General features: G+C 45.8%; 1 protein-coding gene across 6 annotated transcripts in view; it reads left to right on the top strand.

Moving 5' to 3' along the window:
- The window catches only part of NFATC1 (nuclear factor of activated T cells 1), a 116,338-nt gene that overhangs the window by 8,332 nt on the left and 80,828 nt on the right, over positions 1–27,178 (top strand). For all 6 annotated transcript variants that reach the window (XM_068395911.1, XM_068395915.1, XM_068395913.1 and 3 more), the window contains exons 2-3: positions 1,240–2,335; positions 11,586–11,745. In XM_068395911.1, the coding sequence (XP_068252012.1) occupies positions 1,240–2,335; positions 11,586–11,745 (1,256 nt within the window). The remainder of the gene's footprint in view (positions 1–1,239; positions 2,336–11,585; positions 11,746–27,178) is intronic.

The following is a 27,178-nucleotide window of genomic DNA, read 5'->3' as shown; positions in this document are numbered from 1 at the left end:
TGGCTGTTGTCCCTGACAGAAAGATTTTTCTGTCTTTTCCCAGTAAGGCAAGAGGTACTGGCATTAGGAGGTCTGGCCCATGTGTGCTGGTGACACAGAGCCTCCCTGTATCAGAAAGCATGGGGTGGATGACTCCTGATCCCACCACTGCTCAGAGCACCAGGGCATGTCGCCCCTGGTTGAGGGCTGCCCATCTCCCCACATGCGGTCCACCAGCATCTCCGGGTGGCAAAGAGAGACACGTGCAGCCCCGGGATGGGGAGGCAGAGCTGAAGAAGTTCCTTCAGCAGGTTGACAGTGAGGTGACGCAGGGGTGGTCTCCTGCGGACCACCTCTGAGATGCTGGTCCCCGGAGTGCAGCGGGGATGGAAGCACGTGGAGAGCAGGTTGTTCCCCTGCGCTGGGTCAGGGAGCTCATTGGTGCAAGGCTGTGATGTGATCTGTCACCTCCCGGGTTTTCCACGTCGACTGCTGTTGCCTTTATACACCCGCAGCTACGAAGTGGTTAGAGCGTTGGCCAAGAGCGCGCTGCTGGCAGCGCTCGGCGTGGCACGTGCGATAACCAGCAACGTCAGTGAAACTTCAGCTGTCACGGAGTAGTGAGACATCCATGTTTATCCTTCACCTGGCTTCTGCCAGTTGGGCTGGAGGATAAGTGGTCCCAGAAACCAGAGCAGGTCAATAGATCTGTCTTGTTCCAAAATCCTAGTTAACTGGAACCAGTTGGAAACTTGCTGTAATGGAAATTTCGGTTGTGTATAATTTTTTTAACAGAATGCAGTTGATCGTGTTCTAAGCTTTAGTCTGCCTCCACTTTTGTTTTTTGTCCTGTGTTTTTTTGTGCATTCCAACTTTTCAGGGAGGGAATTAGGCTGACTTACGTAAAAGCGCATCTCCTGAGCAGCACTGCAGTCTCTGAATGCTGAAGCAACGTTGTTTGAAGACTCGTTTTTTTGCTCTGAAGGTTCACGTAAGAGTGTCCTCGAGACAAACTCAGTCTGTGAACATCCCCCTCCCAAGACAGCTTGTCTTGTGCTGTTAAATTAGTGGCATTTTCAAGGATGCTAGTCTGCAGCTTCTCCCCTAGCGTGGCACACCTGTGGACTGGGTTGTTAAGTAGAGCTGTGCTTTTGTGTATTGTGCTGCGTCCCTCCACTCCAGCTGGGTATGTTACTAAGTGAGTATATTTGTGCAGCACCTCATATCATTCTTTTTTTGTTTGTTTGTTTGTTTTTGCAGAACACTATAATTATACACCTTCAAATGTAAATGCTGGCTTGCCTCTAAATGTGGCACATTCCTCATTGTCAACTCCATGTCATGGCCTTCAGACATCAAATCCCGTCATTTCCGTTGTCCCATCGACAAACCATCCGTCTGGATACGGAGGACACATCGACAGTGGAGCCTCCGAGTATTACCTGCCGCCAAACATCAGACCTAATGGAGCTCCAGCACTGGAGAGCCCTAGAATTGAGATCACTTCTTATATGGGACTTCATCATAACAACAACCAGTTTTTCCACGATGAGGTTGAGGAAGCCATCCCAAATGCCAAGCGGTCACCTTCCACTGCCACTTTGAACTTACCAAACATTGAGGCGTACAGAGACCCATCTTGCCTGAGTCCGGCGAGTAGCTTGTCTTCCAGAAGCTGCAACTCCGAAGCGTCTTCCTACGAGTCCAACTACTCGTATCCGTACACTTCACCCCAGACCTCTCCGTGGCAGTCCCCATGTGTCTCTCCAAAGACCACCGACACAGAGGAGGGCTACCAGCGCAGCATGGTGGCCTGCACTTTGCTCAGTTCCCCGAGGCACTCTCCATCGACATCTCCCAGGACGAGCATCACGGAGGAGAACTGGCTAGGGGCTCGCAACTCCAGGCCTCCGTCTCCCTGCAACAAGAGAAAGTACAGCCTCAATGGCCGGCAGACCTCCTACTCCCCGCACCACTCCCCCACGCCTTCTCCGCAAAACTCTCCGCGGGTGAGCGTCACGGATGAGACTTGGCTGGGGAACACCAACCAGTACACCAGCTCCGCCATCGTTGCTGCCATCAACGCCCTCACCACCGACAGCACCATAGATATGAACGATGGGATTCCCATGAAGTCGAGGAAGACCGCCATTGACCACACCCCGTCCATGACTCTCAAAACTGAACCGGCTGGCGAGGATCACGGGACCATATCGCCAACTGCCGATTTGTCACCAGAAGACTTCAGCTTTCAGCACATCAGGAAAGGAAACTTCTGCGAGCAGTACCTGTCCGTGCCACAACATCCCTACCAGTGGGCCAAACCAAAGCCTCTGTCTCCGACATCCTACATGAGGTAAGGAACCCTGACTTTGAGGGCAATCCTGATAATATCTTTACTGCATGGGTTTTTTTCCTCCTTCCCCTTCCTGTCTCTGCTTCCTGCCAAATCTACCCATCCACTCATTCCACTTAGCTGTATTTTGTGAAGCTGCCTCTGTGGTTGCTGTGGTGTGACGACGAGTAAAGCCTTGAAGGGTTAAAGAGGCTGTTCTAGGAGCTGGCCATGTGTGGGTTGTAGAAGTGGTTATCTGCTTCCCAGGGGACAAGCCCCAGCCCGGGCGGTCTGGAAGTGGGGTATTCAGAAGCTCATCAGGTAGCAGGACAATTTGGTGCTGTCAAACCTGTGGCTTTACTTAAACAGTTCATCATGTCCTAGTATGTTTTTATTGCAGGACAAGGAGATGGTCTCATTATTGTGGCTGTACAGGGCCTTTTACATTTACGCTTTATAGACAGTGAATACAAACAGAATAGGAATATGGTTCTTTTGTACATTGTTTCAGCTTTTACTTCACTTCATCTGCAAGCTGCTAATCAATCTTCTTTTCCTATCTGTGTTGAACAGTGATTTTCTTTTTTCCTCCTTCCCCACCATTTTTATGTTCAAAGAAGAAAACCTTATTTGTCAACTGATAATACTCAATATACTGGTCACATTCATTTATCATAAGAGGACTCTGGGTAGGAAGCACCACAGAATAGCCAGAATTTGAGTTACATCCATTGCTTTCTCTTTCGGTCTCAGTTACGGTCTTCATTTTGAAGTCTTCTGAAGGCTGTATACGCAGAAGCACATGGTGCAGCAAAGGAGTTTGGCTTTCCAAAAGTTTCCACAGACTATTCCTAGTCTGTGGTTGTGATGGTGACCCCCTCTCCTCTTCCTCCCCAAGCACACCTGGCTTCTTGCTTTTGACAGCGAAGCTGTCTTTCTCAAAATGAAAGAAGTGGGCATGTAGCTGAAATGTTTTAATTAGCAATACATTCCTTGGCTCTCAACCTTGCCAGTCTCACTTTTCTCCAGCCAGCACCTCTCTGCCATGTGCTGTCTCCCAAAACTGAGGTTGAGCAGTCTGTGGCCCTTTGTGTTACAGCATGTAGTGCTGTGGTCCCCTTCCTCATCATTCTCCTCCTCCTTCTCCTCTCTGCGTTGCCCAAGCTCCTTGCAGGACACTGGCTCAATTCAGCGCTGGGAAATGCAGCAGCCCCTTTGGGTCTGGCCGAGCCATCCCGAGGTACGCACTCGCTGCCTTTCGGAGCTGGCGTAGAGGCTTTTAACGCCAGGCAAATCCTTCAGAGCCTTCCTGTGTACTTAAAAAAAGCCTTTTATGTTCTCCCACTGAAGTGCCAAGTAGCCCGCGTTCATCAGCGAGGCTGGCCGTTGGCTTTTGCATTGGGGAGCTGCTTTTTGCCTCAGACTTCAAGGGCAATAATAGGACAGTTTGACCAAACAGGCTTTTATCTTTCCGTCGCAGCGAGCGGCCCGTGGGCGCTTTGCTGCAGTCCGTCAGGAGGCACCCGGCGTGCCTGTGCGCTAACACAAACAAGAAAGGTGAAGCGTACAAAACGGAGCCCCACTACGTTGTGTATTTAACATTTTTTTCCACTGTTTTGGTCTTGTATAAAATATGTTTCCTGGTTTGCAATATGTTTCCATGTGATCTCATTAACTCGTGCTCTAGGGCAGTTGGAAGTTACTGTCGAAATGTGATTTTAAGTTATTTTACCAATCAGATACACTGGCCGTACTTCCTTCCACCAAAAACACCTCTCGTTTTATGTATATGAAAGTGCTGGGCAACTGAGCACGGACGTCAACAGGATCACAGCCTACGCAACAGAAACTATGTTATTTTAAATCTTTCCAAAAAAACTGGTTAAGAATTTGTCACAACAGAGCTGGATTTTTTTTCCTGTTATGTTACACATCTGTTCTATTTCAAACGCGAGGGCTGGAGCGGTGGGTTCCAACAAACAACTCGGGCTCCAAAATCTACCCGGTCATAATGATTTTGAGATAACCAGATTTGATTACCTCCTCTGTCTCTTCCTGAATACGCGGTGCAATTTTCATCAAAAGCCAGCGTGCCTTGGAAAATCACTGGCACCTTTCCCTCCCTCTCCTGCCTTCCCATCGCTTTGGGGGCAGGAGGGAGCAGGCTCAGGCAGACCGTCGGCCGGGTGCTGTCTCCTTTCCTGGGGTTTTATAGCGGGCATCAGTCTAAAAGGGAAACTGCTTTTTTGTACTGTTTCTAAAATTGATGATGTTTTTCATTTGTCGTAATTAAAGTTCAATCCACTTCAGGCTTTTCAAGTCCCAGAGCAAGAGAATAATAGGAGTATATAATAAGAGTGTAATAACGCCTGCCTTAACAGGGACACAGTCTTTCTGTGCCTCGTGCTTCTCTTGGTTGCTTACGAGGACTGTAAGCTCAAAGGCTCAGCCCCGTCCCCAGGCTGTGGGCTCTTCGGAGCAGGTTTGGGCTCACACATCCCCCTCAAGGGCTATGAACATGTGACTCTGTTCCTGCATGGGACGCGGCGTGTGGGTGCTGAGGATCGCAAGATGAGGTGGGAGGGCAGAGCCTGACCCCACAGCCGAGGCTGAAGCGGCACAGCGTAACCCAGGTCTGCTGGGGATTTGTCTGCGGTGCTTCGGTCGCAGCCCAGGGCCTTGCGCCAAATCCTTGGATGTAGAAAATATTTAGAGACCAAGCAGAGATTTTCAGGGGAAGCTTTGCAACAAACCCGGAGGTTGCGATGGGAATCGTACCTTTTCCAGACCAAAATGGGTTCCCTGAATGTACCAATCTGCCTCAAAAACTACTGGAGGTAAATCATTATGCGGAGAGTCAAGAGATGGTCTTTGTGAAATTCTGCTTTAGCTTTTAGCTCCAAGGTCTTTTTTTATTTCAGTATTTATGCATTGTGCTGTCAGACTCAAATGCAAGAAGATCCTTCTGTCTGTAGTCCCTCTTTTATAGTTAGTGTAGCAAATACTTCAACAAGAAGCGCTCTACCAGGCAGTTATTATATGAGCAGGGGGGGCTCTGTGTTTCTCAAGCCCTTACTCTCTCAGGTGTGTTCCTTTCTGTGACATTTCTCCATCACTTCTCAGTGCTGTGCAGTGCAGAATCTCTCATGGCAAAAATGTCAAAGCCAAAATGGAAGTACAGGACTCAACTTCTGCCCTCGGGTATGGCGGCAGTGTTAGTGACTATTTCCAAAACTAAAATCCCATTTTTATTTTTTACCTGCTCATTAGCATGTCCCAAATCATCCTATATTACAACAAAAAGTGTAGATGCTCATGGAAGTGCCGGATTTCTGAGTATCTTGCACATTTTTTATGACTTCCTCTTCAGCCGCTGTATTTGACTAAACACAACCTGGAATTTCCTAGAGACAGTTTCTTACTCGTTGAAAAGTAACGCATTGTAGTTGTTTCAAGTGTCATCAGTTTAATCCAAGAAGCGTGTTGGCCTATAACACTTGAGTTTTCATGAAATGTAGTGTTTTTGGGGGGGAAGGGGAAGAGACATGATTGGGTTTGTTGGTTGGGCGTATGGCATGTGTGAGGTCTACCACACCAAAAGGAGCTTCCAGGAATAGACACCCAGTTCCAGGTGGCTTATAAAAGCTCCCTACTGTATTTTCTTGTACAGTTTATTTTTTTTAACCGTTGAAAGCCACATTTTCTTTAGCAGCAGTCTCTTTTTCAGCCTCAAAAATATGCATGTATGTTCTTGACCTCACAGAGATGGGGTTGTGTAGTTTTACGTATGGAGGCTGTAGTTTGCACCCAGAGAATGTATGGCTGGATACCTGTCTAGCAGTTGCAAAAGCACATTTGGCTTTTATCTGCATCAATGGGCTGGTTTATTTTTTGTGGATTTTTTGGATTCCACTTTTGTGACTGTGACAGTATTGAACTCGAGCACGCAAAAATCATTCATTGAGGCCCCAAACCATATGATTTCCTTAAAAATCATGATTTTAGCGTTGCATATTTTTTTCTTTCTTTCTTTTGATTTGTGGACCTTTCAGATGCTCTTGATGCTTTTTTTTTTTTTGCCTTCCCCCAAAAATAGATGGTTTGGTTCACATCATGAGATAGAGGACGACCTTACTTGGGAGAAGTTGAGTTTCTCAAGAAATTGGGGCTTTCTGCCAGCGGAGAATGGCACCAGCTATCTTAAGATGCGATAGTCACCGGTGCAGTAGCGCGCTGGATTTGCTGACCTGTGCGTTCATGGCAAGCTCGTGTGTTTAGGGCAAGGGAGAGGAAGATCCTGAGACAAAGCAAAGGCAGGGCTGTCTGGGCAAGACCCGGTGAAATGGGGACTTGTGGCTGTGTGTCAGTGACCATCTCCTGGGACTCATTAGTATTAATTGAGGGGCGGGGGGAGTGGACAGGGAAGAGCCCGCAAAGCCTCCAACTTTTTTCTCTCTCCTGCTATATTCGTGCTGGATGGGGATATTTAGATGCTTCAACAAGTTCGGTTTGCCGCCATGTTGCAGTGGCTTTTGATTACAATAGGTTGCTGTACCTTAAGGCTGAAGACTGCTTAGAAGCCTGTCTCAGTAAACTGATTTTGTTTGTTTGATTTAATCCTCCCCATGCTTTCTTCTGACTGTTTTTCAGTTCGTTCAGACACCCCTGTGAGCATCTTATTAATGGCCTTCCTTCACCAGCTCGTTTTAGCACCGCGTGATTCTAAATTCAGAACGAGCAGCGATGCGATGCCAGCCACTTGTTATCTCCCTTCCTGCGGCAATCGTTTCTTGTTCTTCCTCTAAGCCAACAAGTGGAAAATTTCCCATGCAAATCGATCTCTGAATGTGAAATTTTAGGACGGTAGTGTGAAGTGTTATCTGGGAGCATGATGACGACTCACGTTTTCAGACTTCAGCGTGAGGAATTCCCGCGCACCGCGTGCACTCCACGGAGGAGCTACTTGCTCCGCATGCCATCAAAACACAGCCAAGTCTGGGGTGGGACGCAGCATCTATTTTAACAGCTCACAGTCAGATTGCTCAATTGTCAGACAGGAAATTAAAAAAAAAAAAGAGAGCAAAGTCTACCCACGTTAACTCATAGGTGAAGTATAAAGCAGGTATATTTTTCTGACTACAGTCAAGTTGGTGGACACGTAGGCATCATCATTGTTTCTTACTCTTCCAGATCACACAAGGATCTTTAACAGGCATCCTCTTCGATGTGAGATGTGGGTAATAAATAATAAATTGTAACCACGTTTGCATTTGGTGCACAGTTGGAGCAGGGGCAAGCTAGCAGCCTGGTAAAAGTGTCAGCAGCCCTGTGGTTTCTCTAGTTTATGTTTTTGTTTCTAAACGAACACTCCCTGTTAGAAAAAATAAGTTTAGTGCAGGGTACCCAGTCTCAGCCAGTCCTTCCAAGTCTCTTGCTGTACTTTGGGCGCTGAAACACACTTACCGTCCTGCTCTTCCAGGGCAGTGGCTTATGCCGCTGTCAGGCAGCTATCTGGGGTAGATGACTCCATGCTGTGGTACTTGGCCAACGAGCAGGGTTAGTCCCTGTGCGAGACCGGCAGTTGTTCTGACACCTTTTGCACAGCAGCCTAGTTAAGTACAAAAAATGTTTGCAAATCTCTTTTTCAGGTAGCCTTGGGCATCTGGTAGTTAGAAAGTGTAATAGTAATTTAAGTCCCAAATGCATAGCAGTCATATGAAAATGGGGCTTAAACACCTTTGCAAAGTTCAGCAGAAGTTTTTGGCTTTGTTTCCTCCCTGTCTATATTCCAGTGTGCTGCTTAGTATCCTTCTTTTTTTTTTTTTTTTTTTTTTTGAAACTTGATAAATCTTTCTGCTAAAGGCAGAAGTCAGCCAGACTGCATAATCTGTTTTTGATTTAATCATATTGTGTATCTGGTGTATGCAAAATAAATCACTATTCATCTGTTTTGTAATCTGATTTATGTAGGACGGAGTTACATTGAGCGAGTTTTCTACAGCCTGACACCAGGTTTTGTGAACCCGCCTTGAAACAACCATCCCTCATTACAGTATTTAGGAGGACTACAGTTAGATTTATTATGGCGTAGAAAGGAATGGGACAGGTTTTCAGTGGGTGGAAAATTTGATCTGAGGGAAATACACCGATGTATATTTGATAGGAAGACTGCGTGGAGACCTTTTATTTCTCTTCTTGACCCCTGTGGAGGGGCTCTTCTCCCCTCCGCGTGATGCTGGCTAGATGAGGTAGTTTGGGCCTTTTCAAATTGATAAGGTTTATTTGCAGCAACCAGATTTGATTTTACCACTACACCATTTGCTTGGTGACTTTTTCCCTTAACCACGTTTAGCCGCAGGAAATTAAGTGCATGATGGAGATAACCTAACATAGGAAATAGCTCTGACAGCCCCAGCCCATGACACTGTTAAATGCATCACTCTGCTTCCTTTATCAGGAAAACTGCCATTAATTGTCAATTTATAATAGGGCAGGTGGTATTTTGGAATTTCAATGATAGATTGCAGGCTAATAGCAAACTGTATTTTTATTTTCAGGCTTTATTTGAGAATATGAATTTTACAACTTAATTATAGTGACATTTTCAGGTGCTGATTTGAAAGGGTTTTTTTGTGGGTTTTTTCTTTGTTTTTTGAAGAGATGTTGTTAGTTATGGAACTATTACTTACTACCATGTATCTTAAAAAAAAATCCCTCTTCACTTGAGGGCTACATGCTGCTGCTCAGAGTTGTCCTTTTTAATTAAGTGTTAAAAATTTCTAATCTGATAGATGTTGTGTCCTCAGAAAAAAAAAGATCCATCAAGTGAGAATTTACTTAAAACCAGAAACATCTGTTTAAAAATGTGTGCTGATCATCACCAGGAGAGACACAGCTGTTTTGCTCTGCTCTTTGTCATTTATCATTAGTCAAATATGGTTTACCCAGAATTTTTTTTTTTGAGACTTTTTCAGACTAAAGTATGTGTACCTAATGTGATAGGCAAACAATTGTGGCCATATACAATGGCAAATCACCTGTAATTTTTTGCCATCTCTTCATTCTTTGAGTGTCGAGTAGCAGAAGAGCTTCTTGCCCCCAAGGTGGGTCCTGGCCATTTTGGGGGAAAGGCTTGCACAGGAGTGCAGAAGACTCTAGCCTCTAGCCAAGGCTGGAGCTCCCGTGCTTGGGGGGGCAGTAGCCAAATTCAGGATTTGTCCTGAATTTCAGGACTGTCTCTGCTGCGCAGAGAGTGTCCCGCTGGCTCCTGCTGGATCCAGATGTTCATGGGAGCTGGGAGCCCTCACAGAGGCAACGTCTGTCTTTTGGATGAGCTCCCATCTGGACTGAGCAGGGAGCTGTATGGCTACTTTCTTCTCTCCCCTTCTGTTATTTTTGAGGATGCTCCCTGTCCTGAGGGCTGGAGAGCAGAGTAGCTGAAAGTTTGGAGCCTGCGACTCACCAGCAAGCCGTGCTGGGGTAGCAGGGGGTGCCCAGGGAGTGAGGGTGGTCCTGGTCCTCAACTAGGGTTGGGACTTAGTGGCTCCCGCTAACCCCTGTAATGCATATAGTGCATGTCTATAGGCATTCAAATCACATGGCTCAAATTTATAAGCAGGGAAGAAAGATAATGTAGAGAAACTTAGCACCACCTGAAGTTCCATCAGTGTATATGCATGCATGCAGCAGCAGATGCGAGTTAAATATGCCGATCATAAAGGGATGGATAAGCACTTAAAAAAAAACCACAAAAAGGCAAAGCAAAAAAAAAGCCAGTACAAGTGGTTAAAGTCTCTGTCCTGCAGTGGGAGACAGCAGGGTTGCTTTGGGGGATGTGAGAGCTGTGATGCCCGAGGGGCCACAAGCGCGCTGGGTTAGCGTGTGGATCGCTGGGACAGTAAAATGGAGTATTCAGTCTCCAGCTGAACACGTGCTTGTAATGTACGCATCCAGTGCGGAAGCTCTTCTGCATCCTTTCCCTCCCAGCCAGCTCATTTCAGCCATGAAATGCTCAGACTGTCCTTGCACCAGGGCTGTAGCAGCGAGGTGGGGAGCGGCCAGCCTCCTCACAGGTAATTAGCCCTTCAGCTTCCTCGTCTGCGTGCTGCGGCGGGATGAGCCCCCTCACCACGGCAGGTAGCCCCGGTCTGTGGCTATAACAAAGGGTCGAGGACCGTGATTTGCTGCTTGCTGGTTGTCTTCTCCAGGCTGATGGGAGAGATAATAAAGTTTGATGTAAGAGGGCAGGGCAGTGTGTTGTGGTTGTGCTGTTTAACTGCTTGTAAAGGCTTTTGAAGAACACGTGGTGAGGAGGATTCACCAAAGGAAAGAATATAAACTAGACATAAAATTAGTGTTTTCATCGTGAAGCTTTTTGCTGCAATTTTAATATCAATAAATTTGTCCCAGGCCTACTTTTTCTACAGTACTTGTTTGTTTCTTTTTCTTTTTTCTCACCCGAAAGCGTCAACCTGGCATCTCTTACAGCCTCCTGACTATTTTCAAGTGTGGTTTTACGCTGGAAGTGGGTTTCTAAGAATGTTGCTTGCCCACCATTGCATGCTGTCGGGCCTGCTTGCTTGTGTGATGGTAAAGAGTCCTTAATATTTTAGTTAACTGTGGAGTCAGTACCGGGCCAGAAGAGCGAGCTAGATTTTCTTCAGACTTGTGCGTCATCATCAGTAGGATTTGTAAGCAAGTTCTGACCTCAGAGCTTGCTCCCTTGCAGCGCGTGAACCAGAAAGAGACCGGCTTCGTTTTGAGACTCTCTGACGTGTTTTGTGTTGGGAAGGAAGCTGGGAAATGGCTTTTTTTTTTCTTCTTTCCGACCCCTGTGAACTGAGCAGATTTGTTGAAATCCATTAGATTCATTAAATGCGGAACTGCCCCAGAGCTGGTTTGGCATTCACTTTCACAGCAGAAATCCTCTTCCTTAAATTCTTCTGCATCTTTCTGCCTACCTTTCTCCTTTGCGTGCAAGAATCAATCTATTAAGATATTTGTAAGCTGTGTCTTAACATTTTTCCATTTTGTTTACAAATCAGACAGCATCTGGGCCATTAGATGTGCTCGACCCATAAATCTTCATAAAATAACCATTACCTTCTAAATTACTTATGTCGTGGCATTATCCATATTGATGAAATTTTAAATGTAAGATGGTGAAGGATGAACTGCGAAACATGGTCTCTAAAGTAATAGTGCAGAATGCTCGTGGTTTGTGATAGTGTATTTGATGTTAATTTTTAATACATTTTCCTTTCCATTATAGCCCATCCCTGCCTGCCCTTGATTGGCAGCTGCCATCTCACTCAGGACCTTATGAACTGCGTATTGAAGTGCAGCCGAAATCCCACCACCGAGCTCATTACGAGACAGAAGGCAGTCGAGGGGCTGTGAAGGCATCTGCGGGGGGCCACCCTATTGTGCAGGTACCAAAACGTGTAACGAGCAGCACAGGTTGTTTATCTCGGCGTGCTGTGTTGAGCACCCTTTCTTCTCACAAACTGAAAAGTGACGGGAGATTTTTCCTGTCCTCAGAGATTATTGCGTGTGAGCACGCCTTAAGCGTGTTTTAAACTGTATGGACCAAGGCTTTATTAAAAACAAGGCAAGAGCACCCGCTTGCTCTTAGCAGTGTGAATATGGTGCAAGCGGGTTGCTGCTCTGTCCATGTACGACTTAGCAAGTGCTCAGCTGGCGAGTGGTGACCGTGGACCTCTCTGTGCGGTCAGATTCCAGACATGCAGTTTATACTGAAATCAGCTGGGGACATGCCTCGGTACATTTAGTCCTTAACTCGCGGTTGGCTCTAATCAGAGCTGTGAACACATGTTGGAGGGCAGAGCTGTAGCAGTAATGTGGAAGTATGTTGCTGGTTTGGATGTTGCAGTGAATGCTGAGCAAAGCGAGGCTTTTTGAGTTTCTTCTGTTTGGTTCCTTAAACCCTTCCATCCGCTCTGGAAAGCATCTGAGGTCTGAATCTAGTTTCGTGAATTCTACTGAACTCTTCAGTTACTGTATATAAAGCATTTAATTTAATAACACTGTAAACTGACCCTTAATTCATTTATACAACTAGTCTCGTTCATTTTTAAAGGGCTTTTCTCAGGAGTGGGAAGAACAAGATTTAGTTGTTTAAAACAAAAAGTAGCAGGAGAGAGCCGACTGTGCCTGTCCCTCCTCAGCTGCTTCTTTCTCACCCAGAAGTTAAGCTTTCAGTGCCTTCTCTCAGGGTTGTGACCCCCTGTGCAACAGAGCCCAGGTTTTATCACTGCCCGGACGCTGTGGGACCCACGGGTGTCCGGGCACTGTCTGTGGGAGGGAGGCAGGCGCTGCCGCCGTGCTCACGCTGCTTGGGTTTATGACACAACTCCTCCCGTAGGAGCAGCTGCTTGTTGAAAGACCCGATGGCTCAAGGTGATGTGCAGGGCTCGTGCACCTTTGTTTATTTGCTGTAAAACCCTGTTAGCAAACACGTAGTTCGCAGGAACAGTGTGAGTCTGAGATGATGCCGGGTAGGGAATGCCGCTACAGAATTGGTGTGCTGCTACGGCAGCTGGAAAAGGAAAGTGAGGGGAGTTGTCAGCAGCAAACACAGTTCACTCTTCAGCTCTGCCAGGACTCATCAGTGACATGGGATTATGGAAGTCATCTGCTGAAAGACGAAAGGTTTTAGCAGAACATTTGTGAATGATATTAAAGAGGGTTTGTGGCAGACACGCTCGATGACAATTAGTACCTACTCTGTTCGTGGCTTGAAGTAAGGCAATGTAAATGGGGAGGCATCAATGTGCAGCAGCCAGCCTGGCGTTTAAAGTTTCCTACGTGCTTTTTGGAAAGACTGAATGTGATGCCAACATTTAATTGGACTGAATGTGTCCAGACATTTCCCCTCTCATCCCCTGTCCCAGTCTGTTGGGAGTAAGCGTGCTGCTTCCAAACACAAACAAGTGTCAGAGAAGAGGAGAGGAAACTGCGGAAGGGCATGAAGGGAGAGGGGAGGAAGCAGCCAGTCCTAGCCCTGTCGATTGGCTCTACCGGTTTAATAAGGATTAATGTATTTTTCAGTCCTTTTATTACAACCTGAACATCCTTTTCTCCAAAAAGAACAGAAACGCAAAGAGGGCCAGAAAAAACTTCTCCATGCTGACATTGCCGTCCCAGCCAGAGTTATCTGTTTGAGGAAATACTTAAAAGCTTCTGACTTAGACCAGAGTTGGGTGGATGGGTGAAAAGTACTTCCAAAAAGAAAGAAAGTACTTATAAATACTTTTTGTAAGAGAAATAGTAAGTACTTACAAATAAAGAAGTACTTTAAAAACAAAAGTACTTAGAAATAAATGAAAGGAGGAGGAGGAAATTTAGGGAGTAGCTTCTGATAAATCGGTGACTGACAAAAGCTGTAAAACACATCTCTGAATCAACACATTTCCAGATGTTGCAGGTGTTTGGGTCAGGTTTGATTCAGTCCACTATGTTATACAGGAAGGAGCCCAAGCTTCAAAGTTCACACCCAGATGTAAGCTCAAACAGTATCTGAGTGTCTTCAGGTGAGAGATTTTGGATCAAGCTTTTCCCTCTAATATTTCCCAGTGTTTTCAATTGTGTTGACTCAGGGAAACCCCTCATAAAACTTCTCTGTCCTCTTGCACTAACCACTTGTGTTATTTTTTTGGCCCATGTGGGCAGCCAGGTCTTACGTCGCTGCTTTGGGGGAGCTTGCTTAAATTCTGCTTTTGTTAAAGCTCTTCCCCTTTACCTTCGACAAGAGGAGAATGCAGAACAGGCCTTTTCGTCCCTTTTTCATTTCAAACCCCCCTCACTAGTGTCCTGCCTCCCAAACCAGGAGATTTTCTCACACTAATACCTCCACGTATCTGTAGGGCATGCTAAGACAGAGGAGAAGTAAATCCAAAAAACATTCGCTGCTCATGGCACGGTTCCCCAGCGAAATTGCCAGGAGGTTGCTTTCTCTGCATCCAGAGCGTGTTTATCATTTTTTTCCAGGCAACATTAGCTTCCTTGCTGCTGTTCCATCGCTTCTTGTATGAGGTGGAAGGTCCGAGAATCAAAGGTTTCAGAGGGAAACGTGCTGGCCGAGGAGAGCGGTGGTGTAGGAGGGCAGGAGTCTCTCGTGGGTGTGACATGAAGTCCAGGGTTGGAGACCAATTTTTTCCTTGGCTCAAGTGGCTCCTCCAGGCTGGTGACTTTTCTCTGGAGCCGGAGAGGGCCACATGTGAAGCTGAAGAGCTTTGCACCGGGACCCGGCAGCGTGCTGAATGCCTGACGGTGTATGAGATTACTTTCCTCTTCCAAACCTGGGCCTGGGAAAGGGCAGGCAGTGCTGAGCGTGGTGGGCTGCTGGGGGCATTCGTGCTGACCCATGGAAGGGGCAAGCCTGGCGGGTACTGTCAGCTGCCTGCGGCAGCAGAGTCTTGCCCTGACCCGGTGGCGGAAGGCACCCCTCGCTCCTTATCGTCTCTCCATCATCTGCACGGGGCTCACTGGAGGCTCCTGCAGGCTCTCTCCCGGGTGTATTTCTTGCCAGCAGCATTTCCTATGGATTTCCTTCTGTGGGATGGCTGCACCCTCCCTTCTGCGCTTAGCAACGGTGTGGGTTTGAGCGCTTCGGGTTGCCTGTGAGGGCTAACGAGCCCGGCAGTGCAATATTCCTCTCTCACATTTTACCTTTGCTTGTTTGGGTGTTTGGCTGCCGTGGCAGCCCCAAGCTATCGCTGTTCTCAATTGCTAAACGTTTTGAGAGTGGGATGAGCCGGCACACCTAGCGAGCTAAGAAAGCTGCAGAAGATTGGCAAGCGAGCGGTGCCAGGGAGCGGTGCTGGTGAGCTCACGGCTGGCACCGGCTTTTACCCCTTGGCTCAGGGAAGTATTTTGCAAGTTGTCATTGCCTTCGGTGATTTCAGACTGGGGTACTCCCCGCTCTGAGTCAGAACGGGACTGGTGCCCCAGCTGGCATCGGGCGTTATGAAGCTGCACGGTGTGCCAGGTGAGGGTGAAACCTGGGCCCACTTCGGGGAGCAAAATCATGCCTGTTAGCATCCTGCTGACACCTCTGCGTTTGCAGGAGTTCACGACTAGGGTGAGGATTTCTCTGAATGAAGCACGATGAAGTGAATGGGGACTTCAGGAAACCCACAGAGCTAGACAGCTACAGCCACATTTTAAGCGAGGTGAATTTAATTCAGGGGGTTTACATCCAGAACGTCTTAAAAATGTCCTCCATTTGGACCCATCTCCCGTTCTTCATTTTGAGAGTGGTGGTGAGGAGTTGCACAAGATAGAGGTTACATTCCAGCCAGCGATGGCTCTGTTTCAGCTGCAGGTAAGTAATCTTGCAGATAAAAGTTTGGGCTCACTGGGGAGGGATGGCATCAGATTATAAATACGTGGTGTATAGATATTCTAATTAATAACTCATCTTTGGAATAAGTCAAGCACTTTGGCTGCCTGAGATGGAATTTTTACAAGCAGGGTGTGGTGTATCTGTGAGATAAAATCCAAATACTCAAGAATGTTTAATTAAAGGCTATGATGTACTCCCATAGAAGACTGGACTAAATGGTGAAAGAAAATATTCAAATGCACAGAATAGTCTAGTAAGCACTTTCAAAAGTCATGATTATTATTCATTTTTTTTGACGCAAAATATGCCAGGAATTTTCTTCAAGATCACTCTTGACATGAAGTAGATAAATTGGTTAGAAAGAGAGAAGAAAAGGAGTTGTAGGGGTTTTCCTTTTTTATCTAGGTAACCAGTACTAGCCAGAATTTGTTTGCCTCTTGGAAAAAAAAGTTAATATTGAAGGTACAGTGAATGCTGCCTTGCCTTTCACTGTATCGCTTTGCAGTGAGATGGTAGCAGTTGTGTATGGCTTGTGTGCTCCAATACAGAGTTTGATCTGAGCCTGTGGACAGATGAATAGTCTGAACTCCCCCATTTTACAGGCAAAGCACAATGATTTGTCTGCTGATTCACACAGTCAAAATGTTACCTGTGCCAGGAGACTTGTTCACAAGAGTTGGCTGTGTCGTTTCTTGACAAGATCTCAAGTAGGCGCTTTGGGTCTGATTTTCAAAGTCCTTGAGGCATATGTTGAGATTTTTAAATCCTCTTATGACTAACAGTGTCAAACACTTCTCTAAAGCAATTGCTGCCTCAGTATCTTTGTAAGTGTCCACATCACCATAATTAGGCACCAACATGCCTCTGAGCTATTTGTTCACCCTGGTAACATGTGGGGCATGCTATCATTTGCTTCCCATGGATCAGTTGGTTTTGTTGCTTTTGGATAACGAGCTGAAGTAGTCCAGGTCCAGGTGCTGGCCACCACAGGTATCTGTCAGAGTCCTTTCATCTTCCGGAACCAAGAGCTATGAATACCTTTTGCAAACCCCTCAGGGAATAGAAAAGCTTGTCAATCAAACTATTGTAATTTCAGAGGGCAGCAGTCAGTCCAGCGAGCTGCAAACAGGTTCTGGTTGGGGCTTTATGTTTTAACATCACAGTCTCATATAGCACTCCTCATGCACCCAGCTTCACAAATAGTTAACAGCATGAGGTAGTAAGGTTGTGCAGTTACACAGAAGGCAAGATGGGAAGACGAGAGAAACAAAGAGCTAAAGGAAAAGACTGGAAAGAGGTGTTCACCATTGATGACAGGAAGGAGATGAAGGGGTGAGGAAGCCGAGGGGAAGGCTCTTGCAGACAAGAGTGGGGCAAGTCCTTTGCAGCAATGCTCTGATGCTGCACAGCAAGAGTGAGCCTTCTCATATACCTGCAGCGCATGCATAAGTGCTTTTCTTGGTAGGGGTCCCCCAGTGCTGCAACTTTGTTTTAAATAACAGGGATACCACCATTGCTGGGTGAGTCAAGGGAACTGGAAGGAGAACAGTCCCTGGTGGGTCCAGCTCATGGCCATCTGACACCCGTCCAAGAGGAGTGGATGTGGAAAAAATCATGTTAGCTGCTTTCCCCTTCCCTCTCTGGGTCTATTGGGGCAGAGAAGAGGGCATATTCTCGTTAGTAAGCAGTGATTCAACTTGTCGTGCCACAGCGGACTTCCTCTCTGTGCTGCTCTTAACTTCTCTTCAGAAGGCAGCGTCACCCTTTCATCCAGATGGAAATATAATCCTTTCTTATGGCGAGGATATAAAGACGTTGGCAAGCACCTGTTGGCCAGGTTGCAATTAATAGCACAAAGCCGTGCAACCATACAACAAACCAGACAGGGAGCCTACATTTTATAGCCTTGTTTTAGACAGCCGGTACTTCTTAAGAGTAAATCTAAGCTGAATGACTTTCTCACTTCTTGCATGTATATAGTTAAAGCTAACCTCAAACTAGCAGACAGATAATCAAAACTGAAAAGTAGAATGATTTGGCAGATGTTTTAAGGCTGCTATTGCTTCTATAAATCCAACAAATGGAAGAAAGCCCATTGAAGGCTTTTTATCATGGTTTTTCATCGTTAGAAGTTTGTATTTTGGGAAGGGAGGAGTTTCTCTTTTTTTTGGTATTTCACATGAAGTTGGTCCCACAGGGTAGCTCTACAAGCACAACCGTATAGGTGGCTCATGGCCTCTTTGAGAAGGGCCAAGTCCAGAAGGGAGCCGTTCTGGAAAGTGTGCTGCTGTCAGCTGGTGAAGATTTCACGACCCTGAAAATGCAACTTCAGCTCTGATTTATGAGCAGTCTTGGGGACAGGCCTCTGCTGTTTGGCGCAACAGCCCTTTCCAAATGAAAAATGAAATTTCCACCAGCCAGTGCTTGGGGGATGCACTCTGCTCTCCTTTAAAAATGATACCTCGGCCTGACGGACGCTGCAGTACATATCCCGGCTGTTAGGATGCTGAGATATTCAATCTGGCTTTCCAGCCTGAAGGATTTAGCCCAACAGCCTAGGTTTGCCTTCAGTTTGGACTCACTGGCTGCCGGCAAAGCAGAAGTTAGCAGTTGCCTTGAGGGAGGAGGGGATGGAACGCATCCCCACTCTTCTGCCGTTGCTGTCTCTGTTCCCTCGGGAAAGGGGATGATGATATCAGCTCCTGGCTTTCCTCTTCCTTGGCCTCTCCCAGTTTCCTTTCTGCCTCGTCCTTTGTGACAAGGGAGTCAGCGGCATTGCTTTTGTTGTGTGGAGTATCTTCTAGGTGTCCTCTGGTGGTGGTTGATAAGATAAAGACCTTTTAGGTTAGACCTAGGAAGGAAGCAGAGAGTCACCTTTATCTCCACCACCGCTCACAGAGCCATCCTTTCTGTTTCCCTTGTCGGGCTGGTTTTGGTGGCCAGCAGCACACATGCCCTGAGTGTCTAGAAACAATGTGATGGAACTCTCTGCAAGACCAAGAACATAAACTAAGTGGTCTGTGTTCTCTTATTCCTCATTTGCTTTGTCCTCAGGTTTCATCTGCATCCTTTCACTCGGTGAATTGTTTGCCCTGTGGACAGGGTTTTTTCTGCGCATTGTCTGAAAGGGTGTTTCATCGTTATTTTGGAAGCATACCTCAAAAACGTGTATCACTGCTCTCCAGGGAGGAATCAGGACTCATGCTTAACTGTTTGAGTGCTCTGCTTTTTTTGTCCTTTTCATCCCTTTTGCCCCCTGCTTAATATTGCATCACTCCTGCTAAAAGTTGCAGACACTGTGTCTCTTGCTCTGTCTCCGAATTTTCTTTCTAGAAGTTGCCATTCCCCTTTCCTGCAAGCGGTCAGGTCCCAAGCAAGATAAGAAAAATCCCCCTTGCCTTGTTTTTTCTACATAACTAAAGTGCAAGTGCGTCGTGGGCCTGGGAAGTTATCTGTCAGTGGATGGTGTTCAGTGGAGGTGGAAACAAAAAAATTAATACAAATAGCAGTTGAAATAGGTGATTTCTTTGCAGCAGTGTGCTAGGAAAATACCTGCACAAGCCGCAGCAGCCTGGCGAAGGTGTTTGTGGTACTGCTAGTGAGGCTGCTGCAAATGTGCTTACAGAGCTCAATGTTCCCAGTTCCTTCCTTTGTACTCTCTGTCAAGAGCTGCTAAAGCTCAGGACCCCATAGTGTGATCTGTTCTCTCTTATATTTCTTTTTTAAAAAAGTATTAGAAAGAAATGTTTCGGCTGATGTGATATAAGAAGAGAAAAACAACAGCTAGTGAGATTCCTGAGCGTTTTGGCACATTTGAAAGCTTAAAAAAGGGTCATAATGTAAAAACAAAAATTGGCAATTGCTTAATTCATTGCTCTAATAGATCTTTGTCTTTTGGGAACATTATTTGAATGCCTGAGCTATTCATGTTAAAAAATGGCCCCTGCATCTGCATAGTGATTGCTTTCTCCTAAGGACAATTGGTGGTGGTGGTGGTTTTTTTTCCTGGTAAATCTGTGGTAGAAGCACCCTTCCACTGAAAATGCATGCATCAGGGGGAACACCTGGAAGGGGTGGGATCAGAAGGCCACAGTTCTGCAGGGCTCTCTGAGCTTCAGCAGCTCTTCTTCTGCCCTCCCAGCATCCAAGAATGAGCTGCAGATTCTTCTGGTTAGCCAAGAGGCTACCAGTAATGCTACAAATGGGTACCCACTTTTCTAAGGACAAGTACAACATGGGTAGACCTTTTGCTTGCCTGAAATTACCAGACATCAGTTACAAAAAAAACCAACCAACCAAACAAAAAACCACCCAAACCAAACCACATTCAAAGCAGTATTGGGGGACTCCTGAAGTCAGTCAGCTTAGCCTGCTTAATTCAAGCACGTGCTTAGGAGTTTGCTGACTCTTAGTCAATTTAGCTGTTTTTAAGAAAATAAGACTGTGGATGGGTAAGATGTTTAGGACTGGGTTTAAGATGGCTTTACAGGGAGGCTCAGATGATACGTGAGGCTGTGGTCTGGGCTGAACCACGGTTGTTACTTGACTTGGTTTTGGTTGAAGTTGAGAAGACCTACACCAAAGTTACCAATCAGCAAATCTGCTCCAGACTTGTCAGGTTATTGCATGTTGACGTGCACCCAAAAGCTGAAATGAAACACGGTTAAAATTAAAACGCAGCTTTACCAAAAGCCAGATGCTTCATTATGAGCTGAGCTAACCTACCTGCCAAATACTGCTAACCTGCATGAGGCAGGTGATTAATTTTTTACAAGTCTGCTTTGGCAACTAGACATCTGTCCTCTATTCCTAAAAGTAATATCTCAGGGCAAATGATTTTTTTTTTCTTCTCGGTACTCTGAATTGCACAAAACATATATATAATGAAAATTATATTGTGTGCATTCTGTATGAAGTTATACTGGGGGCCAGTTCATATTTCAGATCATTTTCACACCAGTGTAACTCCATGAGAATAATTTCTGGTTTTATACTTTCTAATTTTTATATATAAGAAGAGTAAAAAAAAGCACATCCGTAACATACCTTGTAATCTGGAATGTCAGTATATGTGGTTATAATATAGATTTTCCATTTTAATCAGTCGTTGTTCCAACTAACAGGCTGAATCAGTGGAAAATATGGTGTCAAATTACTCAGTTGCTCTCTCAAAGTACGTTGCAGCTTTCATTATGAGCAGGGGTTTATCATTTCTTCCCTTGTGAAGAATAGCTTGAGATCTTCTTTGATAGGTGCCATGAGAGGGAGATGATCCGTTACAGCATCTGCTGTATACATACACATAAGTAAAGTATGTTGCATGCTGTCAGTGCACCAAATAAACTTTCTCCTCCCTCCACATGTTTAAGAAATAATTTAGCAGGAGTTGCATATTTTCGCTGAAACACTTGACACAACGCTAGTGATCAATTTACTTGCACGTGGTAAAAATAATACAGGTTGCAGACGGATTTGTAATACGGTTTTTAAACACCTGTTTTTAATGTTTCAGTACTCAGTAAAGTGGAGGAACTCCTGCTTTTGGTTTGCATGCAGACATTATGTACATTGGGATTTAAAAGTCTACTGCCCGGGTTTCAAATGCAGCCCTTTTCAAAGCAGTGAACACCACTTGCAGGCATAGCGTGGGTATGTTTTTGGGAGTTCCTTGGCACTTCGGTTGCAGACACCAAAGTCCCCCTCAATGAGTTTTGATCTTTGGGGCACTGATAACATGGGGTTACTGCCAAACGTGAATCCTGGCGAAAACCCATCGTCCTAACCAGAAAGGGAGCTCCTCCCTTGCCACTTGCAATCCTACTCATGTAAAAATATTGCTGGTCCAGTTCTGTGTGATGTAAAGGAAAAAATGTAAAAGAGATTGAGCAAAGTGATCTTTCTGTTACAGTGCAACAGAGCACTTGAGTACATCCTTAAATTGTCATAATGTGAGATTAAATGATGAACACGTGCTTAAGTTTTCTACCAGGCAAGGATACATTGATCAACTGGCAATTAATTGTGTCATTTATTGTCGCGCAGGTTACTCAGCTGCAAAATCTGGATTGAGACACTTTCTCTGTGGGGCTCCCAACTGCCCCAAAACAGCAGAAAAAGGGGAGCAAATTGCAGAATCTGCGCTCTGTTCTTGCAGACCTCTTTGCTGCTTTTCAGGAGATCCATTAAGTTTTCCCTCTTAAAAATCTGATGCACTTTGAGCATCGGTTGCAGATTCTCCATGTGTTGCTGCTTCCTTCTGATGGTTTTCAAGTGAATGCTGTTAACTTGATCCTCCTTCTCCTCTGCCTCTGGTCCTTTGATTTTGAGATCCCTTAGGATGACTGTATCTTCTTTTTGTTCTGCCACCATTATGCCTGCCCACATCTGATGGGCATGAAGTGCCTGTGTCTCTGAAGCTTTTACTGTACGTCTTGATAGCAAGTTAGGCGTAATGATGCTAGAGCCAAGCTTCCCATCAGTGTCCAAAATCTTCCCATTATTTTCCTCTGTCTTTGGGCAAACTGTACCTTTCTTCATGTTATTTAAGTCTGTAATTTAGACGGGTCGCTGAAGTCTGCTATATTTAGCTGATTGCTATCCCTGTGCCTGCGTCAAAATAGCAATATCAGTGTATCCCACATATCCTGCACGGGACATGGATGCCCATATTCGCTGTACTCAATAAGCCACACATTCCTGTCCCCTCGGCTCTCTGCCTGTGCAAGGAGAGTGGCTAGCGTTCGGGAAGCCCGCAGCGCATCGTGGCTGTGCAAGTAGATGAATAGCTGGAAGGGAGCGGGTTGGAAGAGAGATCACTTTTCATTTCTGGAGAGCTGCTCGGAGCCAAGCCGTGCATGAAGCCCGGGTTCAGCTCACGCACAAAAGGTTAGTCCTGAGTTTTCATCCCCCTCCTAACGTCTTCACCAGAGGCTGCTGCCTGATTTAGCAGCGCAAGGAGAGAGACCTGAGGCCCAGACGGCTGCGACACATCAGGATTAAGACGCTGGAACAGGGCTTGCACAACATGGCCTGTGTTTGCCTGGGGCCAGGACTACCAGCGCCGGCCATGTCTCTCCTGCGTGTGCAACGTGGGGACGTAACGCTTTGCTTGCGAGCGTGGGGCGGAGAAGGGATGCGAGTGACTCTTTCGGTTGACACCGACCCTTGCTGAGGCGAGCGGGGTGGCACGCAGCGGTGGGGTGCTGGATGCGGCTGTGGGGCGAGGGGACGGGCGCTGCGTGGGTGCTGCCGGCGGCCTGCCTGGTACAGCGGGGCAGCGCCAGGGCCCGTGAGGGGCCGAGCTCCCGCTGCCAGCCCCCCTCCCTGCTCATCCCGGCCTGGCACGTTGTTGTTATGATCGCTATGGAAATAACTTCAATATGTTTTGTAGTTCTGAGGTGCTGTGTCTTGCGTCGTTTGGCTGGAAAGCTGCTTGACTGGTTTTCGAGGGTGGCTGTACATGCACAAACACTCGCTGGGCTTTTTTTTCGTAGAGGAAAGTAGGAGATTCGCAGCATGGTTTTAATTAGAATCGCTCATTTAGACTTTCACTGCAGCGTGTTCTTTAGTTGAAAGATAATTTAATTTTCTTTGTTTTGGAAGATTTTCGTGCTTGTCTGTGTGAAATGTCTTTATTTACTGTGCCTCACTGTGCTTTGTGCATAGCTTTGATTGTGAGGAGAGTCAAAAACAAAAACTTCCCTGGGCTGTGTTATTTTCCACCTGCTGTGGCTTTTAATACAGTCTCACTGCTATATATGTACCAAGTGGCTGCATTTCTAGCAGGAAAACACCAGAGAAAATTGGCGAAGCATGCAGGGTTGGATTTAGCTGTAAAACTCTCATTGACTTGAAGAGGAATAGCACGTCTAAAAGTTGTGGAGTGCTGAAGGAGTGTAATTGGTATGGTTTTGGTTTTTCTCCTTGGAGAAGTCCACAGAAGATAACGCTTGTTGAAAAAAACCAGGCAAAACCCAAAAAAATCCTGCGGCGCCTTGCAGAACTGTGTATTAAGATCTTGTAACACCTCCTGTGCTACGGAGGGTATTTGGTCTGGTTGAAACACAATACAGCGTGGAGCAGTCGTGTTTATAACAATATTTAGATAGTGCCTGTCATCTCAGAATAAAAAAAAGCTACGTAAGACATGTAAATCTCTCCCCACATATGCAGGAATTCATAAAATGGCTTAGAATATGCAGCTTTTTTTAAAAAAAATATAGATGACATTTATTCATCAATAATCCTTAATAATCCTGCAATAATTTTCAAAATGGCTTTCAAATCAGTTTTCAGCCTCTTCTCTTGCAGTGATGTTGTTTTCATTATGTGGGCCTTATGTGTCGTAGCTCTTATTCTGCAATAATATAATATTCCTCAATATAGACTCAAATATTGTTACTGAATATAGGTTATAGAGTATTATTGACTACAAAATGGTATACAGTAATAGAATTTTACACAAACTCCACCCGTAGCTGCAAACATGAGCTGCCAGGGACAAACAGATTTAGACCACAACTTGCAGGCACATGTGCTAGCATCTAGGTACACAAGTAATCTCAAGCACATGTCCCGAACACATCAAAGCCTCATTTTCTAATCCCTCCCGGTTGTGAGGAAAACCTTTAAATACATGAACTGACATAGCCCCGCTGCTGGGTCCAAGAGCCCTACGTGAAATGGAGGCAGGTTGGAGAGGTTTTGCAAAGAGCAAGGCAGGGCAATGGCGATGCTGGCACTGGGCTACGGCTCTGCAGTTTTGCTAACGTAAATGAAGCCCCTGAAACTCTGAGCCCGAATAGTTTTACATGGGTAGTTGCTCTACTCACAGGGCAGTGTTAATCTAGAAGCCTAGCTGTAGTAGCAGATGGTTTTAGGAATATCGTGTAATGAGTAAAAGCATTCTTTTGTTCCTGCAGACTTGAGTAAAATAACATAAATAAAGAAAAATATGATCAAATTCGGCCTCTAGCCTCTCGACTCTCCAGTTATTAGTGAATGGTCTTTTCCCTTTTCATATTAGATAGGTATGTAATGTAAGTAATTTGAATTACTTGAATTTAGTATAAAAAGGAACATTAGCAAGAGTACTGCCTTTTTATTATGATTTTAACATGCACTCCAGTTTTGAAACAACAGCAACAGCAAGGCCACCCGAGATGTACCTGATGCTGTTCCAGAATTTCCCGTGTGCTCCAGAGCTGAGACGGGGAGCGCTGGTGGGACTGGGGGGGTTGCTGCAGTCTTTGCATGCAAATGAGTTGATCCTTGCAGCACCTCTCCTCTGAGAGGGAAGGGTTGTTGGTCCCATCTCAGGCACAGGGAGGGAGGCTGCAGGTGGAACTGGTTAAGTGTCTGTCTCCCAACTGTGACCACCCACTGCCCACCCTGTGCTGTGGCTGTCTCTATGTCCAGGGTACATCAGGCCCCCAAAATCAGGGTGGAGAAGCAAAAGCACTGAAGTTAAGCTGTGGTTGAGCTGACTTTGACCTTTCCCTCTGGGAGAGAAAAGGGCTGCAGAGTACCACCGTTCCAGTTGATGGGTCTCATACCCCTTCTGTGAAAAGCTGTGGGCGACTGCCCAAAACACGTGATGGTGAAGCGTTGCCTCTGTAGCGGGCTCTGCCACTGTGGGGGTCTTCTCACAGCAGCTCTGCTCCGTGTCTCTTTGGGCTCAGTGCAGCGTGCCTTTCTTGCAGCACTGCTCTGGATTTGTGGGACACTCATGCTTTGAACTTTGGCCTGGGCTGGTTACATGGGCAAGTCTACGTTTTGGGTTTATTTGGCTAACCGTAGATGTCTGCGACTGAGCTAATTGCCTTCGTTTCTCTCTGTAATCAGGGGGAGGCTTGTCGGTATAGAGTTTAGGGAGCTATTAATTTTATTCTGATGTGAACATCTGAAGCAGCTCAGGTAGGTCACACCTTCAGAGTGCGTGTCTCGTTTTGCTGGCTGTGAAGGCAGCCAAGGTGACTAGACCCTGTTGTTGTCCAGCCTGTATGTGTTAAAGTTAGGTGTCATGAGTCACCTGGCTTTTCCCTGTTCCATTTTCACTTGATGAGTTGTGTATAATTACATGTAACTGGGCCCAGCAGGCTTTAAGATCTTACCAGTTCACCAGGGCCAAGGTTTACTTCTTAGGTTAGATACCCTAGTAAGGCTTGAGTATGATGAGGAAGAGCGGTGCCTTTTAAGACTTTGTCATTCCTGTCTGTGGCTTGGGACTTGACCTCTGCCAGAGCCTCGTGTTTGAAGTCAGCAGGTTGACACAGATGCTGTCTTGGTTTGGGTGTAAAAACACAGGTCCTGGTCATCAGTACTCATCTTACCTCCCTTCAAAGGAGAAAGTGTTACCCTCAGTGTCCTCCTCAAATCCCGGTCCTGCACTGACATCCTGCTACACCGACTGCAACAAGGTGTCATCCATTTGTAGCAGCAGATAAGCTACTCTGTAAAGCTTTTATTGGGAAGTCCTGCCATTAATATTTGCAACATTTTATTTGACTGTCTTACTAGCTTTAAACGGGGTTGTGGTATTAGTTTGTCAGTATTTGGATGAGATTCTAGTGCAACAGCTGTTGCTAAATAATGTTACTCAACGTGACAATATTTAGAATGATCTACTGAAAATAGTCTGTATATGTTGAGAAAGTTTATTTAAGAGTCTTTCATGCTTATTTTATTTACTTGCTGTTGGATATCACAGGCCTTTCATTTCATTTTAGCCCTTGTGGCCTGTTGGTCAGAGCTGCTTGTGTTATGCTTATTGGTGAGAGAGCCTGGTCTGGTGCATCCATTTTTTTTTGGTAAAGCAAGTGACATCAACCAGTGGCATCACTGTTGCTCTCAACCAACTCATGGCATGGAATCCAATCTCTCCGCATTTTTCACAATTTAATCAGACTGTCTTGGAGGTCAAAACATTGAAGCTGAACTATGAGATACACCTGACCTATTTTTCTCGCTGCATTAAGATGCTTTCTGTGGAAGGCACGCTCTCAGATAAAACTGCAGCATAATCGGAGCTGTAGGACCAGGTGGATCAAAGGTGGCTTGTGGAAGGAGAGTAGGACCAGAAGTGTGTAGTGACCTGGCAAAACACAGTGTCCTTTTCTGCTCCGAGAGAGGAGTCACAAATAGCATGTTTATGAATCTTGTGCATATAATGACAACACTTTCTGGGGGTTGAAACAATGGAAGCAGAACCTGTCCAGAGGAACATACATGTGCAGACAGAACTTTTCTGACTCCGAAGAGCAAGGGGGTTGCATTAATCTACTTTATTCCCCAAGAAAAGCGGGTGTAAATCATGCAAGGATTGGAACCAGAGGGTGGGAAGAGCTGAGTTTTCCGTAGCGAAGAAAGGGTTACCCGGCCACGTGGCACGGTTACTGGCTTTTATTTTATAAGAAGGCTGAAGCACAAATTGATTAAACATAGAGCAGGCTGGAAATATGTAAAAACTTGTTATGAAATTTTCTCTGCTCTAATCAAGT

This window comes from Nyctibius grandis, chromosome 3, assembly GCF_013368605.1.
Source record: "Nyctibius grandis isolate bNycGra1 chromosome 3, bNycGra1.pri, whole genome shotgun sequence".
Taxonomy (NCBI): Eukaryota; Metazoa; Chordata; class Aves; order Nyctibiiformes; family Nyctibiidae; genus Nyctibius; species Nyctibius grandis.
This window is presented reverse-complemented; position numbering and strand designations above follow the sequence as displayed.